A 15696-nucleotide genomic window follows, 5' to 3' on the forward strand; every position below is an offset into this window, starting at 1 on the left:
CTACGCTTCAGCCGTAGGTTCTATCATGTATGCAATGCTGTCTACTAGACCAGCCGTCAGCTTGGCCATAAGTATGGTAGGCAGGTTTCAGAGTAATCCAAGAGTGGATCACTGGACGGCGGTCAAGAATATTCTGAAGTACCTGAAATGGACTAAGGAAATGTTTCTCGTGTATGGAGGTGACAAAGAGCTCGACGTAAAAGGTTATGCCGACGCTAGTTTTGACACCGATCCGGATGACTCTAAGTCGCAAACTGGATACATATTTATTCTTAATGGCGGTGCGGTAAGCTGGTGCAGTTCCAAGCAGAGCATCGTAGCATATTCTACATGTGAAGCGGAGTACATGGCTGCCTCGGAGGCCGCAAAGGAGGGTGTGTGGATGAAGCAGTTCATGACAGATCTTAGAGTTGTGCCGAGCGCACTAGATCCACTGACTCTGTTATGTGACAACACTGGTGCCATTGTCTTAGCAAAGGAACCAAGGTTCCACAAGAAGACCAAACACATCAAACGACGCTTCAACCTCATCCGCGACTACGTCGAAGGAAAGGACGTGAATATTTGCAAAGTGCACACGGATCTGAATGTAGCAGACCCGCTCACTAAACCTTTTCCACGGGCAAAACATGATCAACACCAGAACTCTAAGGGTGTTCGATTTATTACAATGTAAATCGCATGGCAATGTGAGGACTAGATTATGGACTCTAGTGCAAGTGGGAGACTGTTGTAAATATGCCCTAGAGGCAAAGATAAATAGTTATTATTATATTTCCTGTTTAAAGATAATCGTTTATTATCCATGCTATAATTGTATTGAATGAAAACATAGATACATGTGTGGATACATAGACACAACAATGTCCCTAGCAAGCCTCTAGTTGGCTAGCCAGTTGATCAAGTATATTCAAGGTTTTCTGACTATGTGCAAAGTGTTGTTGTTTGATAAGTGGACCACATCATTAGAAGAATCATGTGATGGACTAGACCCAAACTATAAACGTAGCATATTGATCGTGTTGTTTTATTACTATAGTTTTCTGAGTGTCAAGTATTTGTTCCTATGACCATGAGATCATATAACTCACTAGCACCGAAGGAATGCCTTGTGTGCATCAAACATCACAACGTAACTGGGTGACTATAAAGGTGCTCTACAGGTATCTCCAAAGGTGACCTTTGAGTTAATATGGATCAAGACTGGGATTTGTCACTCCGTGTGACGGAGAGGTATCTCGGGGCCCACTCGGTAATACAACATCACACACAGAACGAGTAAAGAGACTTTCCGGTAACGAGATTGAAATAGGTATGCGGATACCACCGATCAAATCTCGGGCAAGTAACATACCGAAGGACAAAGGGAATGACATACGAGATTATATGAATCCTTGACACTGAGGTTCAACCGATAAGATCTTCGGAGAATATGTAGGATCCAATATGGGCATCCAGGTCCCGCTATTGGATATTGACCGAGGAGTGCCTCAGGGCATGTCTACATAGTTCTCAAACCCGTAGGGTCTGCACGCTTAAGGTTCGACGATGTTTTAGTATAGTTGAGTTAGATGTGCGGTTACCGAATGTTGTTCGGAGTCCCGGATGAGATCACAAATGTGACGAGGTTTACCGAAATGGTCCGGAGACGAAGATTGATATATAGTTTGACTTCATTTGGTTACCGAAAAGTTTTCGGGCATTACCGGGAATGTACCGGGAGTGACGAATGGGTTCTGGAAGTTCACTGGGAGGGGGGCAATCTCCCGGGGGAAGCCCAAAGGACTTATGGGTGGCGCACCAGCCCTTAGTGGGTTGGTGGGACAACCCAATAAGGCCTATGCGCCATAGAGAAAAAACCAAAGAAAATAAAAAAAAGGTGGGAAGGGAGAGAAGGACTCCACTTTCCAATCCTAGTTGGACTAGGATTGGTGTTGGAGTCCTCCTCCTCCTAGCCGGCGCACCCTTGAGGACTTCTCCCTCAAGGAAAGCCTCCTCCCCCTCCCTCCTATATATAGTGGTGATTTAGGGCTGATTTGATGTAACTTTTTCCACGTGCAACTCAGATCTAGACTCCATAGTTTGACCTCTAGATCGTATTTCTGCGGAGCTCGGGCGGAGCCCTGCAGGAGTAGATCCTTCACCACCACTGAAGCGCCGTCACGCTGCCGGAGAACTCATCTACTTCTCCCTCTTGCTTGCTGGATCAAGAAGGCCGAGATCATCGTCGAGCTGTACGTGTGCTGAACGCGGAGGTGCCGTCCGTTCGGCACTAGATCAGAGCGGATCGTGGGACGGATCGCGGGACGGTCACGGGGCGGGTCGAGGGACGTGAGGACATTCCACTACATCAACCGCGTTACTTAACGCTTCCTGTTGTGCGATCTACAAGGGTACGTAGATCCAAATCTCCTCTCGTAGATGGACATCAGCATGATAGATCTTCGTGCGCGTAGGAAATTTTTTGTTTCCCATGTGACGTTCCCCAACACCAACACCACCATTTTTTTTGTGGAGTCAGTGGTGGGCGAGCAGCCGAGCACAACCAACAGGATCGCCTCTCGCGGATCGCCCCACGATCCAATGATGCGGAGCCGTCCTTGTGATCCAACGGCCCGGAGCCTGCATGCAGCCTGCCCACCGAATTCCTTCTAGAAGACCACATCCGAGGGCTATCGCTTGGCGCCAGGTTGTGATTGGATGGCTGACGTTGGGGGCTAGGGTTAGGCGAAACTCCGCGGGGTTTAGAGGGGTTTTGAGCTAGTCAACGGTGTTACAAAAGCTGTGACTGAGCATAACTAATTTAAAAAAAATCAAAAAAAATATGAAACCTTCGCCGTTCGTTGTTTTATAAGACACACTAACGAGAAAAAAATACTAAACTTGGTATATGGTCATTTTCATGAAAAAATCCTAGCTAGCACGATCGAGGTCAAATGAGCACCATTAATTTAAAAAAACAAAAAAATATGAAACCTGCACACAATGTTGTCTTATGTGACATGTTACCCACCAAAAATCATAAACTTGGTCTATGGTCATTTTCATGAGAAAACCTTCATACATATGAGCTATCACCTACAAGATTTCATAGAGTTCAAGGAGATGAGGTAGGGCTACCTTCTATTTTTGAAAAAATTTAGAAAGTCAAAAAAATCACCAAAGCTTTATTTCAAAGTGAATAAGAAGGATCTGAACTTAGTTTTAAATTTTCATATTTTAAACGTGTTTTTAATAGTTTTTATATTAAAGCATATTTTTGAAAAGAAAATGTAAAAATATGAAGATTAATTCAAAAAATAGTGAGACTTCGAATCTACACTATATAGATTGAATAGGTGTTAATACAAAACATTTGGCTCATTTAGAGTAGGTCCAAAAAAACTTGATTACAAATGGGCTGTTTACCCTAGCCTGTGAGCTGATTGAATATGTGTTAATACAAAACATTTGGCTCATTTAGAGTAGGTCCAAAAAACTTGATTACAAATGGGTTGTTTACCCTAGCATGGGAGCTCATTTGGAGCATATTTCGAGTCTACACTATATAGATTGAAGCAACACTGAAACAACATGTGTGATAGTGAAGCAACACTCAAGTGATCAGTGAAGCAAGACTGAAACAACATGTCTGATTAGTGAAGCAACACTGAAACGATATGTTTGATCATTGCAACACCTAAATTCTAGTTCACAACATCTAAACACAACTAACCATACACCACATGCAAATATAAGGACAGACAAATATAGATAGAATAATACGTTACTAGCATCACCATAGGTTAAGTTCACACCATAAACTGCCACATTAAGTTTACCATAAGTAACCGGACCCTAAGTACCCAAAAGATTAAGATTCAGTTCACATCATCACACCATCACAACATCATCACATCACTTCACGCCGGAGTCAGGGCCTTCGCGAGCGCATCATGCTGCCTCCTGATCTTGTAGTCCTCCCTGCGGATCCCTACATCCTCTGCATGAGACAGACGGTGATTGAAGCGGCCATCCTTGGGCTTTGGCTTGGTGGTGCAGTAGGGGCAGTGTCACTTCTTGAACTTGCGACAGAAGGAAGCAACTCCCTTGGCCTTGATCTTCTGCACCTCCTTGGCTGTGAAGGATGCACTGTTTCCCTTGTACACATCATCTCCAGAATCATACTGCACACATGAATGAATTGCATTAATACATTATAGATTCATATACACCATGTCAAAGAAACTAAATGAACAAGGGATAGGCTTACCTCATATTCAGAATCGTCACTAAACGCCCCCTCATACGGGTCGTAGTTGGCCAGCTTCGTCTTTCTCCCCCCAACCATCATCCTCCTGAATATACAATTACATCCATCACTAGTAGCCAATTGAAAATTTAGATATGCACACATGCCACATTGATTATAGGGCTAATATACTCCCAATATCAGAAATGTTTTAGAAGTGGTTTTTTTTATTTCTGTGCCCCTTAGCTCTATGCATTCAAGAACCACATCAATCACTAGTATATCAATGTATTAGATTTGTACACACATTGATCAAAAACCCCAATATGACATTCAAATAACACATTGATCATTCGTCATGCACACACATTGAAGAACGGAGCTAATATAACTACATATTGTGGACAAATTTATATACTAATGAATCAAAAACCCCAGTATGACAAATTTACACACATTGAATCAAATTTATAACTTCTTAATCAATGGATTCCATTTGGGCATATGACATTCAAAACCCCAATCTGAGTAGCATTCAAAAACAAATCTATTAGGGACCCAATCTAAGGCAACGAATCTGAGTAGCATTAAAAACCCCAATTTGTGAGCACTAAAAACAAATCTAATAAGCATCATAGCATTAAAAACCCCAATCTGTTCACAACATCTAGCATTTTTGCAACGAATTTATCCAAATCTAAAAACAAATCTAAAAACCCCAATCATTGCAGCACCTAAAATCATAGTTCACAACATAGCATTTTTGCAACAAATTTATCCAACAAACCCTAGTCCAAAAACCCCCGTCCCCCCAACCCATACCCTACAGAAAACCCCAGCCCATCCGTCAAACCAACTACTCTAACCATCGAAACTACCGTATGAATCACAATCTAACCAATGCAACTAGGGAGTAATTAACTCTACAAGCTAAGCAAGTGCAAATACCTGCTCCTCCACGGCAGGTGGGGCAACAGGGGCATCCGGATTGACCGCGCCGCTCGACGCCTTCACCTTCTGCAGCGATGAGGCGGAGCCCGCCACATCCGCATCGGTTGCGAGTTTCCCCGCACCGCCGTCGACGCCGCCGACATCCGCGGTCACTGCGTGTGGACCCTGCAGCTCCACCACATCTCCGGCCGCTGCGCCGGCGTCGCCACGAGCGTCGGCCATCTTACAGATGGAGGCGATGAAGGTGAGGAAGAGGATGCGGTGGGGGAGATCGAGACGGTGCGGTGGAGGCAATGGAGGAGAGCGAGACGACGCCGGTGGGGGAAAGGAAGACGATGCGACAGGGAGGGTACTTGGGGGAAAATGGTAGGGGCGATGGAGTTGGTTGCCCTCTTTATATGATGGGACGTTTCGGGCATGTCCATGGACACGTGCTACCCCACGACCGCGGTCTCGCATGCGCCCACGTATACGCAGCCCCACTCGTCAGCTAACGGTCAAAGGCATTGACCCGACGGCAACGTCCGTTATAACCTGTTCCGAGGGTTTCAGGCAAGGGAGTGGGGAAAAGTGAGCAAAAGTTAACAGAGTGGGGATGAATGAGTAAAGCTAAGGAACTAGGGGCACAAAAATAAAAAACCCCATGTTATATAATATGCGCATGCATATATATGGTCCTTCTCGAAATTCTATGATATATGATTGGTCCTACGAGAAATCCTATGATATATGCATAACGTGTACGGCATTTACTGGCGTAAGATATGATCTAAATGGAAAAGAACTAAATGGAAAACAGAAAATAAAAAAGCAAAAAATAAACAATAAACCCCAAAACCCCAAATCACCAAAGCCTGTTACCAACCGGGACTAAAGATCCCGGCCGCGTCACGCACGCTGCCAGCCACGTGGAAAGGTATTTGTCCCGCTTCATAGCAAACCGGGACTAAAGGGAAGGGGGAGGGGGTTCTTTATCCCAAGTTAATAGTCCCGATTGGTAAACCGGGACTATAAACCCTTACCAGCGAGAACTATACAGCCCAGTTTTCTACTAGTGTTTTGTTTTGCAAGTAAGCATTTTGTATTTGCCGTGGATTAATTAATTAAAACCTGGACGATGCATGGAGTAAAAAAACCGAAAGAGATCAAACAAAGCCTTACAATGAGTGAATTCATTTTCTTTTGTGATCATATACTCTATCTTCAAAGTAAGTGTCGCAACTTTAAACGAACGTCAGTTATGAATTATGTTGTGACAACTTGGTTACTGCTTAAATCGTGTACATGTACAATGCTTGATATTTATTACACACTGTAGACTGATGCAGCTCGGCTCCAAATTCAATCATTAACTGAGAACAACCCTAGGGGTAGCTAGCTAGCTAGACCTGATTAGTATGAACCTCACTTAATTCCTTGGGCATAACTGCTGGAACATGATGCATGCCAATGACCTAACTTGTATCTGATGGGTTCCTCACTAATGATTGCCAATTATACCGCCGCGCTTTTGATTATGAGATGGAAGCAATTAACAAATGATTAATTGGTTAACAGGAGCAATCGCATACCCCGCCTGTGCTAGCTTACTGATCGCCACGGGTGTGAGTGTCTACATATCGTCGGCTTCTTTATGATTGTGCTGCTTGCTTAGGCAAAGCGTTGGATTAGGAATAATTAAGTTCGCTTATGCAAGTGTGCATGATTACTCTGAACCGGAAGCACAGATGATTAATTGCTTTTATTTATTTTGTGATTAAGATCATGCACTATCGACATTGGTACTTATATATAAGCGTATTTTCTTAGACTTTGATTTTTTTTTTTACCTAGCATTCGGTATGTCGTTTTGTCCTCTTAATTTTTTTAGGCCTGACATAAATTACAAAGCAACATGCATACGTAGTATTACACAGCATGTGCTTTTGTCCTTTGCATGATGATTGGCCGCGCTAGCGATCGAGTACATGCATGCATACAAGTTGCTTTTCAAGAAAAAAGAATATATGTGTGAACGTTGGCAAACTAATTGCTTTATGTTTTTCAGGTCCGTATCTGTATGTATATTTACATAAACGTATGTACGTAAGAAATCATAAGTATACATACAAACTCTTGAGGTAGCTAGTCGATCGTACCCAGCAGCAACTATTTGTGAACGGCGATGAGATGAGGAGGCACTGTTGTAGATATTCTTACGAGTAGTGGCAATGTCACCCTCACACTTTTGCTTGTACTGCCAATTAATCTCAATTTGTCCTCATTTATCTGTTTACTCTCTCTCTCCCCCCTCCCTCCCTCCCCTCCATCCCCCACCCTTTTGCAACGCCTCCACATTATTCCTTCAACTATCTCTCGCTGCTCAATACTGGCTCCTTGCTTTTCCATATTTTCTTGCCTACACACCTCAACTTTCCCTTGCTGCAGTCGTTGTAGGAGGAGAAGCTGTTCTCTATATCTCCCCTCCACTCCCACAGATCGATCACTGCTGCCAGAGAGAGAATAGTTAGGCTGTCCTGCCTGATCATGTGCTAGCTCCCCCTCCTACAATCCTTTGATTCACTGCCAAGGAGACAAGAACCACTCCTCCTGTTTGTTTGCCTGTTTTTCCACTCGAAATTTCTCTCCTCCTTTGCCATGTTGTGAAGCTTGTGAATCTTGGAGGAAACGGGCTGCAACAAGGAGAGGAAATTTCTCCCAAATATTTTCTTTGCCCATCTTCATCAGACCATCAGATCTATATCCTCCTCTCCGGCCGCTAGTTGACCCCAAAGAGGTAAGGATGAGCAGGGTCTTTTGCTAGCTCGCTAGCTAGATGCACCTCAGAGAAATTTGAGAAGAAAGGAAAATTTTGCAGCCTGTCCTTCTCTTGCTACTATTATATTGTTCATGCTCTTCTTGAGATTTGAGCAAACATCATGCTATTTTTACTTGGAAATCTGTGCTTCTTGTGCCATATCATCATACATGCACGCATATGCTTTCTTACAGCTAGTGGATCAGGTTCTACATGCATTTGTTTTCATTGGTTTTTTTTCAGCAGTCATATGTCAAATCATTCCCACTGCTATGAATGAATCTACAGTTTTTCTGTGCGTCCTTGTAGTGAAGTTGAAAAAAGAAAGAAAAAGATACAGCTATTTCCCCCATTTCTTGCATCCAAAGCTCCCAAATATCAGATCAGAAACCCTAATCTCCTCCTTCAACCTTCCCAGAACGATCCTCACTCCAAGAAAACCCTAACCCTAGAAGTAGTTAGCATTCGGAAGAAACGAATGTTCTTTTCTCGGGAAAATGACTAACCATTTGACAGCTCTCTTAAATTCGCATATATATATACGCAGGTCGCCGGCAATGGCATCCCCGTCGAGCACCGGCAACTCCATCGTCTCCGTGGTGGTTGCAGCGGCCACGACACCGGGGGCCGGGGCGCCGTGCGCTGCGTGCAAGTTCCTGCGGCGCAAGTGCCTCCCCGGCTGCGTGTTCGCGCCCTACTTCCCGCCGGAGGAGCCGCAGAAGTTCGCCAACGTGCACAAGGTGTTCGGCGCCAGCAACGTGACCAAGCTGCTCAACGAGCTGCCGCCGCACCAGCGGGAAGACGCCGTGAGCTCGCTGGCCTACGAGGCGGAGGCGCGGGTCAAGGACCCCGTCTACGGCTGCGTCGGCGCCATCTCCGTGCTCCAGCGCCAGGTCCACCGCCTCCAGAAGGAGCTCGACGCCGCGCACACCGAGCTCCTCCGGTACGCCTGCGGCGAGCTCGGCAGCATCCCCACCGCGCTCCCCGTTGTCACGGCCGGCGTCCCCAGCGGCAGGCTCTCATCCGCCGTAATGCCCTGCCCCGGCCAGCTCGCCGGCGGCATGTACAGCGGTGGCGGTGGCGGTGGCTTCCGGAGGCTCGGGCTTGTGGACGCGATAGTACCACAGCCCCCTCTTTCCGCCGGCTGCTACTACAATATGCGGAGCAACAACAACGCTGGAGGCAGCGTCGCTGCCGACGTGGCGCCCGTTCAGATCCCCTACGCCTCCATGGCGAATTGGGCCGTGAACGCCATTAGCACCATTACCACCACCTCAGGATCAGAGAGCATTGGGATGGATCACAAGGAAGGAGGCGACAGCAGCATGTGAACTGACGCGCCCAACCAACAGTGAGTGGCCCGTTTGAGTAAATCGTTGCACTGTAATCATGCGTGTATATATGCTAGCTTCATGAGTTATCTAATGCTGCATTCTTGCCTTGTGCAGTGAATGTGGATTACCTCTCCTACTCTCAAGATTTATGGATGTGGAGAATGATATGCGCTTTGGCCGGCCTTGACGCTCAAGGAAGGAAGCTTCGGGGAGACTGATGGGATCGAGCTAGCTCATTCCCAGGATAATTAAGCTAAGAAGCAATCTATCTATGAATCTATCTATATATAGCCAACATGAATTATATATGTCAGTGTCTCCCTTTTTGCATGTTGTGCAAGCCATACTTTGTGTCGACTTTGGAGTTCTATATGTAATCGAATCGAGATCTAGCTTGATCTCTCTTCTTTTCATGATTAATCGATCCGTTTCGCAGGATCCATGCATCAGTCAATCAGTCATTAGTACGCATAGCATGCTCGCTCATCACCTTTAGGCGGCCAAATAAACAATGCACTCAGCACATAGATTTGTGAAAAGATCATGCTTGCATGCATCAGGGACTGATCGTAGTCCTGAGCTAATGTGGGTTAATGGGGCTAATTAAAGGCTACATGATCTGCATCTGATATCATATGTCATAGGCACCAGTGGCCTATGCTTGCTTGCATATATGCTCCAGATATATCATCTTGAGATGCTTAATAGTAAGGGACGAGGATTAAAACAGTTTTCTATGGAGGGCATCACATCATTTGTTTTGCAGACATTCTTGCCTTGCATGTTAGTAAACTGTAAAGGCATGTGAAAAGCAGTATTCTCGGCACTATTCTTATAGGTCCCAGATCTTTTTATGGATCTCACTGTTGTGTGCATTGTACATGTATTTATTCGATCATCTAGATTTCTCTTTCTCGGGGATTAACTGGGGTTTCTTTGGGCATTTGATTTCCTACTTTTCATGCTTACGTGTTGCTCTCAGATGAGATCTGTGATCTTTTGGTGTTGAATTCCTTTATTCCTTAACAAGTTTAAATTTACTATGTGATTGTTGGTTTTGTGTTGAGTTTGTGCAGTTTTTTATGATCCCTCCTATAAAACTTAATTAACAGGAGAGGCTTCTACTTGTTATAAATTTGAAACAAGGTTTTGTGTACAAAAAAAAGGCTCCAAACTCATATAAAATTTAAACAAGGTTTATGTTCAAGAAAATAAAAAGAAAGTAAGACGCCCTCCGTTCCATAATTCTTTTCGTGGTTTTAGTACAAATGTGAACTAAAACTACGACAAGAATTATGGAACGGAAGGGGAAACTAATTAACTGATCACCCCTTTAATCATTTGAATCACTCGAAATCTAAGTATTGTATATACAACTGAATTAAGCTAGCTTTTATTGTCACAAGGTGTTATCTTATATTTAGTTTAAAAGAAATATCTTTGTAGATATGCAATATCTATAAGACAAATCCCAAGTTCTCAATCTTTTTTATATTTTGAGTCCCAATTTGAACCATTGTTTTTTTTAAAGTATAATATACAATAGGACTTTTTAGCTCCCATATGTAAAAATAGTTTTTCCTAAACACAACATTAGAGGTTCAAATTGAGAGCAGTATTTTGTGAACTTTGAGAAAGAAATCCAAATTTCAGAATGATTTTAAGAAATTCCACATGTGCATGTACATAGATGTGTCTTACATATATGTAAATTTTATCAATAAATATTTTCATTTGAGTACTTCAAAATAAAAATAAACGTAAGCAATAGTACATCCATCATAGGTCCACATGTTTGTCTTTCTTGTTTATCCCACAAATAAACATATTAATTGATGAAAGTTTATTGGTAACTAGAGCATCTATATGTACCTGTGAAGACAAATTCAGTTTTGTAAGTAACGTTAGCCCATATTTAACATGATGCTAAAAAACCACATATTTAGCACTGTTTTTCTATGAGTTAAAATATAATGAAAAATGTTTAGAAACCTTTGTCTACAAAAATGAGCAGGTGAATAGTCTTTTTTCGACACAGTACAAACGAATGTCAGTCAGTATGTTTTGGGGTTAAGTGCAATGGCACACCATGTGGTGAGTAATCTTGAAATTATTCAGAAAAATGAACGCAATCAAATTTTTTGTTTTCCAGAAGTACATTGTAGCAAGAATTTACAATATTCACATGGTACTAAATGCATGTACAATTCAAAATATTTCTAAAATGAGTATCATTGTACACTATATATATTAAACTGAGTTGCATCTCCAAGAGGATGTTTTTTTTTGTGGGTGAGGAAGTGTCTGTTAAGTGAAGTGGTGTTCTTATTTTATTTTTTCCTTATGAGAAACATGGAGTGCATTTTTTTTCCGGGTGGATGGATTACATTAGCTTGCACTTCATTATGCACACGTACACGCGTTAAACATTGACCTTGTGGAAATGATGTAGTAGTACGCCAATGACTTGTGGCTATATTTCTTCATGCCCGGACTCTCTCCGGTTCACCAGTTATGAAGTGCTTAATTCCCAACTCTGAATGATTTTTTGACATGTCTCTCGATCACGATGGTTGCTTTCCAAACTGATTTGACGTTCTTACTTGGTGAGCTGATGTGACAAATATAACATTAACATATGGAGCTTTGCGCATGAGAAATCTTCTATAAGATCATGATTAGAGGGACCCATTAGGAAGGACCGTTCGGGTGATGGAGAGTGGAAACTTTTATAGATAAAAAGTTGCTGTAGATAATGTGTAGTGTACAAACGCTCTTTAGACATGCATGAGTTGTTTGTAGAATACTATTCTTTCTGTTTATAAATATAAGCTGTTTTGAGTATTTCAATATAAACTACATACAAAGAAATAAATGAATAAACATACTAAAATGTGTCTATATACAATAGATTTATAAAAGAAAATTAGAACATCATATATTTATGAACGAAAGGAGTAGATTGTAGGACTACAAAAATATTACTCCCTCCGTTCCTAAATACAACACCTTTTAAAAATTCTACTATAATATAAACTATATTCAAAGTAAAATGAGTGAACTTATACTTTAAAATATGTTCATATACATCCGTATTTATTTATAGTGTAATTTTTAAAAGGTATTACATTTAGGGATGAAGGGAATACTCCTCTGTCAGAGTTCCGAAAGAATCTGCAAAAAATAGCTGTAGAATCTATACGTGCAGCACCAGGAGATGAGTCGCATACAGAGAATTCACACGTCGTTCTTTCCTTCCGATCAGGAAATTGATCTCACAATATCCCACATGCATATTTTTACTGCTCACAGCGGACACGCTTTTCTTGCGAGGCATGATGCATTGATTTCCTTGCATGCATGCACACATTGCACGGATGCACTGTTGGAGATTAGACATGTCACGTTTCCTCGTACGCGTATTCGAGTATCCTGTTCCTTCACAGCACAGAAGCAAGTACAAGTACAATACCACGTAACATGCATGTATATCTAGCTTCTCCAAGAAAGCTCCTGCTAGCTAAAAGGAGACATATTGGTGGGCATAACATGCATGGGTTTAGAGCTTGCACCAGCACCACCATCTTCCTTTTTTTCTTTTCTAATACGGAGTAAAAGATTAGTATACCGCGCGAGTAACTGAATGGGGGGAGAGTACGTATACCTTGTTCTGTCGTTGAAGCACGAGCGGACGTACGCTAGCTGTCGCTGTTGCTGGGACTTGACGTGACGGATCACCCACGACCAACCGAGGAAGGAAGAGCAACGAGCGAGGGAGGGCGCGCAAGCAGCAGGCAGGCAGGCTAGACGACACGCACACGCGCTTGTGTTTTCCGCCCTGCCCTCGCCATCAATTCAGTGGCTCCTCGTGAGCCACCTCTCTCGTGCCTGCACCATCCATCCGTTAAGAGCATCTACAACTGTCCCCACACAAAAAAAATATTTAATCGAACGCCTTAAATTTGACCCAAAGTCTAGACTGGTCGACAACCCTTTATATCGGATATCGAGATGCCCGGACGTACTACCATGACGTAACCGCCACGTAGTATCGGTCAGTTAGGGCCCGCATGATCCCATCGACGTCCCCACAAAACCCCCATCTGACGGACAAATCCTAGTCAGACCCCTCACTCCGTTCAGTCAACTAGTCTTCTTTGCTTCACTTGTTCTCTTCACTTTCCCCAATCTTCATCCCCTCTTCTCCGCCATGGGCAACACACGCCGGCTCCGACAGTGAGCCGTATCCCACAAACTGGGATGGCCTCGTCAAGGAGGAGGAGATCGGAGCTAGCAGAGACCAAGCTTTTAAATCTAGGCTGATACGACCGATATATACGCCGATATATCACTATTGGTGTTCTACCGATGTAAACATAATATATTATTTTTAAAATATTATTTTCAAACATATCATCTGATATGGATGAGTCAAACCAGAGGGATAGAGGGAAGAAGAGAAACAAAGGAGGAAGGAAATGGAGGGAGCATCGGGGATGGTCACCGGTGGTGAGGTGCTTCGGCGTGTTGGCATGGAGGCGCGGGGGAAGACCGACGAGCTCCTGGACACCAGCGGCGCGAGGCAGCGACATCATTGGGCGCCATGGAGGAGGAGGATGTGCGCATGGGCAAAGCGCCATGTGAGAGGCTATGGAGAGAGGGGGAAGGGACGAGATAGAGGAGGAATCAAGGGGATGTGATGTGCATTTCAAGGCTGCGCGAGGGATCAGTCGCTCGGGTTCAGTAAGGCGAGGGATTGATCGATCGTGTTTAGTAAGGCGAGGGATTGATCGATCGTATTTAGTAAGGCGAGGGATCGATTTGTCATAACGCTTTGTCACAGAACTAGGAACTAATATGTCCATTTTACATCATGATTTCCTACGTGTATTTATATTATTTTTATCATTATTCCACTTTATAATATAGTTCAAACTTCTTTTCTCTCTACACAAAAAGGAAAATTGCCGAAAACTAGAATTATGCACCTGATAGTCATGGCAAAAGCTGGAAATTTTCTAGACTACAAATGACCTGAATCTTCATGGTGATTTTTTATAGAATATGTAAGAATTATTGAAGGGAAGAACCACCTTATGGGGTCCACCTATTTCTCCCAAGGAAACAGGGCATGCCCACCCCCCTAAGGCGCACCCTGATGCCTTGGGAGGCCCAGAGACGGTCTTCGATGCCCATCTTCTGCTATATGAAGGGTTTTGACCTAGAAAACAACAAGGGGGATATTTTCGAGACGAAGCGCCGCCGTCTTGAGGTGGAACCTGGGCATGAGCCCTTTTGCTCTCCAGGAAACTTCCCTTCGGGTGGGGAGAATCAAAGCCATCGTCATCCCGAACACTTCCTCCTTTGAGGGAGGACCAATCTTCATCAACATCTCCACCAACACCATCTCATCTCAAACCCTAGTTCATCTCTTGTATTCAATCTTTGTCTCAAAACCTCAGATTGGTACCTGGCGGTTGCTAGTAGTATTGATTACATCTTGTAATTGATGCTTATTGGTTTACTTGGTGGAAGATAATATGTTCACATCCTTTATCATATTCATTGTACCTTTGATCTCGAACATGGTGATGCTTTGTGAGTAGTTATTTTTGTTCTCGTGGACATGGGAGAAGTCTTTTTTATAAGTAATCATGTGAAATTGGTACTCATTTGATATTTCTATGATATGTATGTTGTTGCTTCCTTTAGTGGTGTCATGTGAACGTCGACTACATGACACTTCACCATACTTGGGCCTAAGGAAAGGCATCATGGAGTAGATGATGGGTTGCTAGAGTGTCAAAATCTTAAAACCTAGTTTATGCGTTATTCCGTAAGGGGCTGATTTGGATCCACATGTTTCATGCTATGGTTACATTTATCTTAATTCTTTTTTCGTAGTTGCGGATGTTTGCGTGTGTGTGTGTGGGGGGGGGTAATTATAAGTGGGTTGCTTGTTCAAGTAAGAACATCACCCAAGCATGGTCCACCCACATATCAAATTATCAAAGTAACGAACGCGGATCAACTCAACATGATGAACGTGACTAGGTGGAAATTCCACATGTCCTCGAGGGCGCTTTACATTATATAAGAGAACATTCAGGCCTGTCCTTTGCTACTAAAAGGATTGGGCCACCTTGCTGCACACTTGCTACTATTGTTACTTGTTACTCCATCCGTCCCAAAATAAATGTCTCAACTTTATAGTAGCTATAATACAAAGTTGTACTAAGCTTAAAACACTTATTTTGGGATGAAGGGAGTAATTGTTACCATTTGTCTTGCTACAAAACTATCTATCACTGTTAGTTACATCACTTGGAGAGAATACCTTGTTGAAAACGGTTTGTCATTTCCTTTTGCTCGTCGTTGGGCTC

General features: G+C 43.2%; 1 protein-coding gene across 1 annotated transcript; it reads left to right on the top strand.

The window, feature by feature from the left end:
- The first annotated feature begins 7489 nt into the window (after positions 1 to 7489).
- Positions 7490 to 9762, top strand: LOC123442810 (protein LATERAL ORGAN BOUNDARIES-like). Its single transcript, XM_045118958.1, has 3 exons — positions 7490 to 7958; positions 8527 to 9330; positions 9428 to 9762. The coding sequence occupies exon 2, from the start codon at positions 8537 to 8539 to the stop codon at positions 9308 to 9310; it is 774 nt and encodes a 257-aa protein (XP_044974893.1). The 5' UTR covers positions 7490 to 7958; positions 8527 to 8536; the 3' UTR covers positions 9311 to 9330; positions 9428 to 9762.
- Positions 9763 to 15696: the final 5934 nt, after the last annotated feature.

The sequence above is a fragment of the Hordeum vulgare genome, chromosome 3H, assembly GCF_904849725.1.
Source record: "Hordeum vulgare subsp. vulgare chromosome 3H, MorexV3_pseudomolecules_assembly, whole genome shotgun sequence".
In the NCBI taxonomy this organism is placed as follows: Eukaryota; Viridiplantae; Streptophyta; class Magnoliopsida; order Poales; family Poaceae; genus Hordeum; species Hordeum vulgare.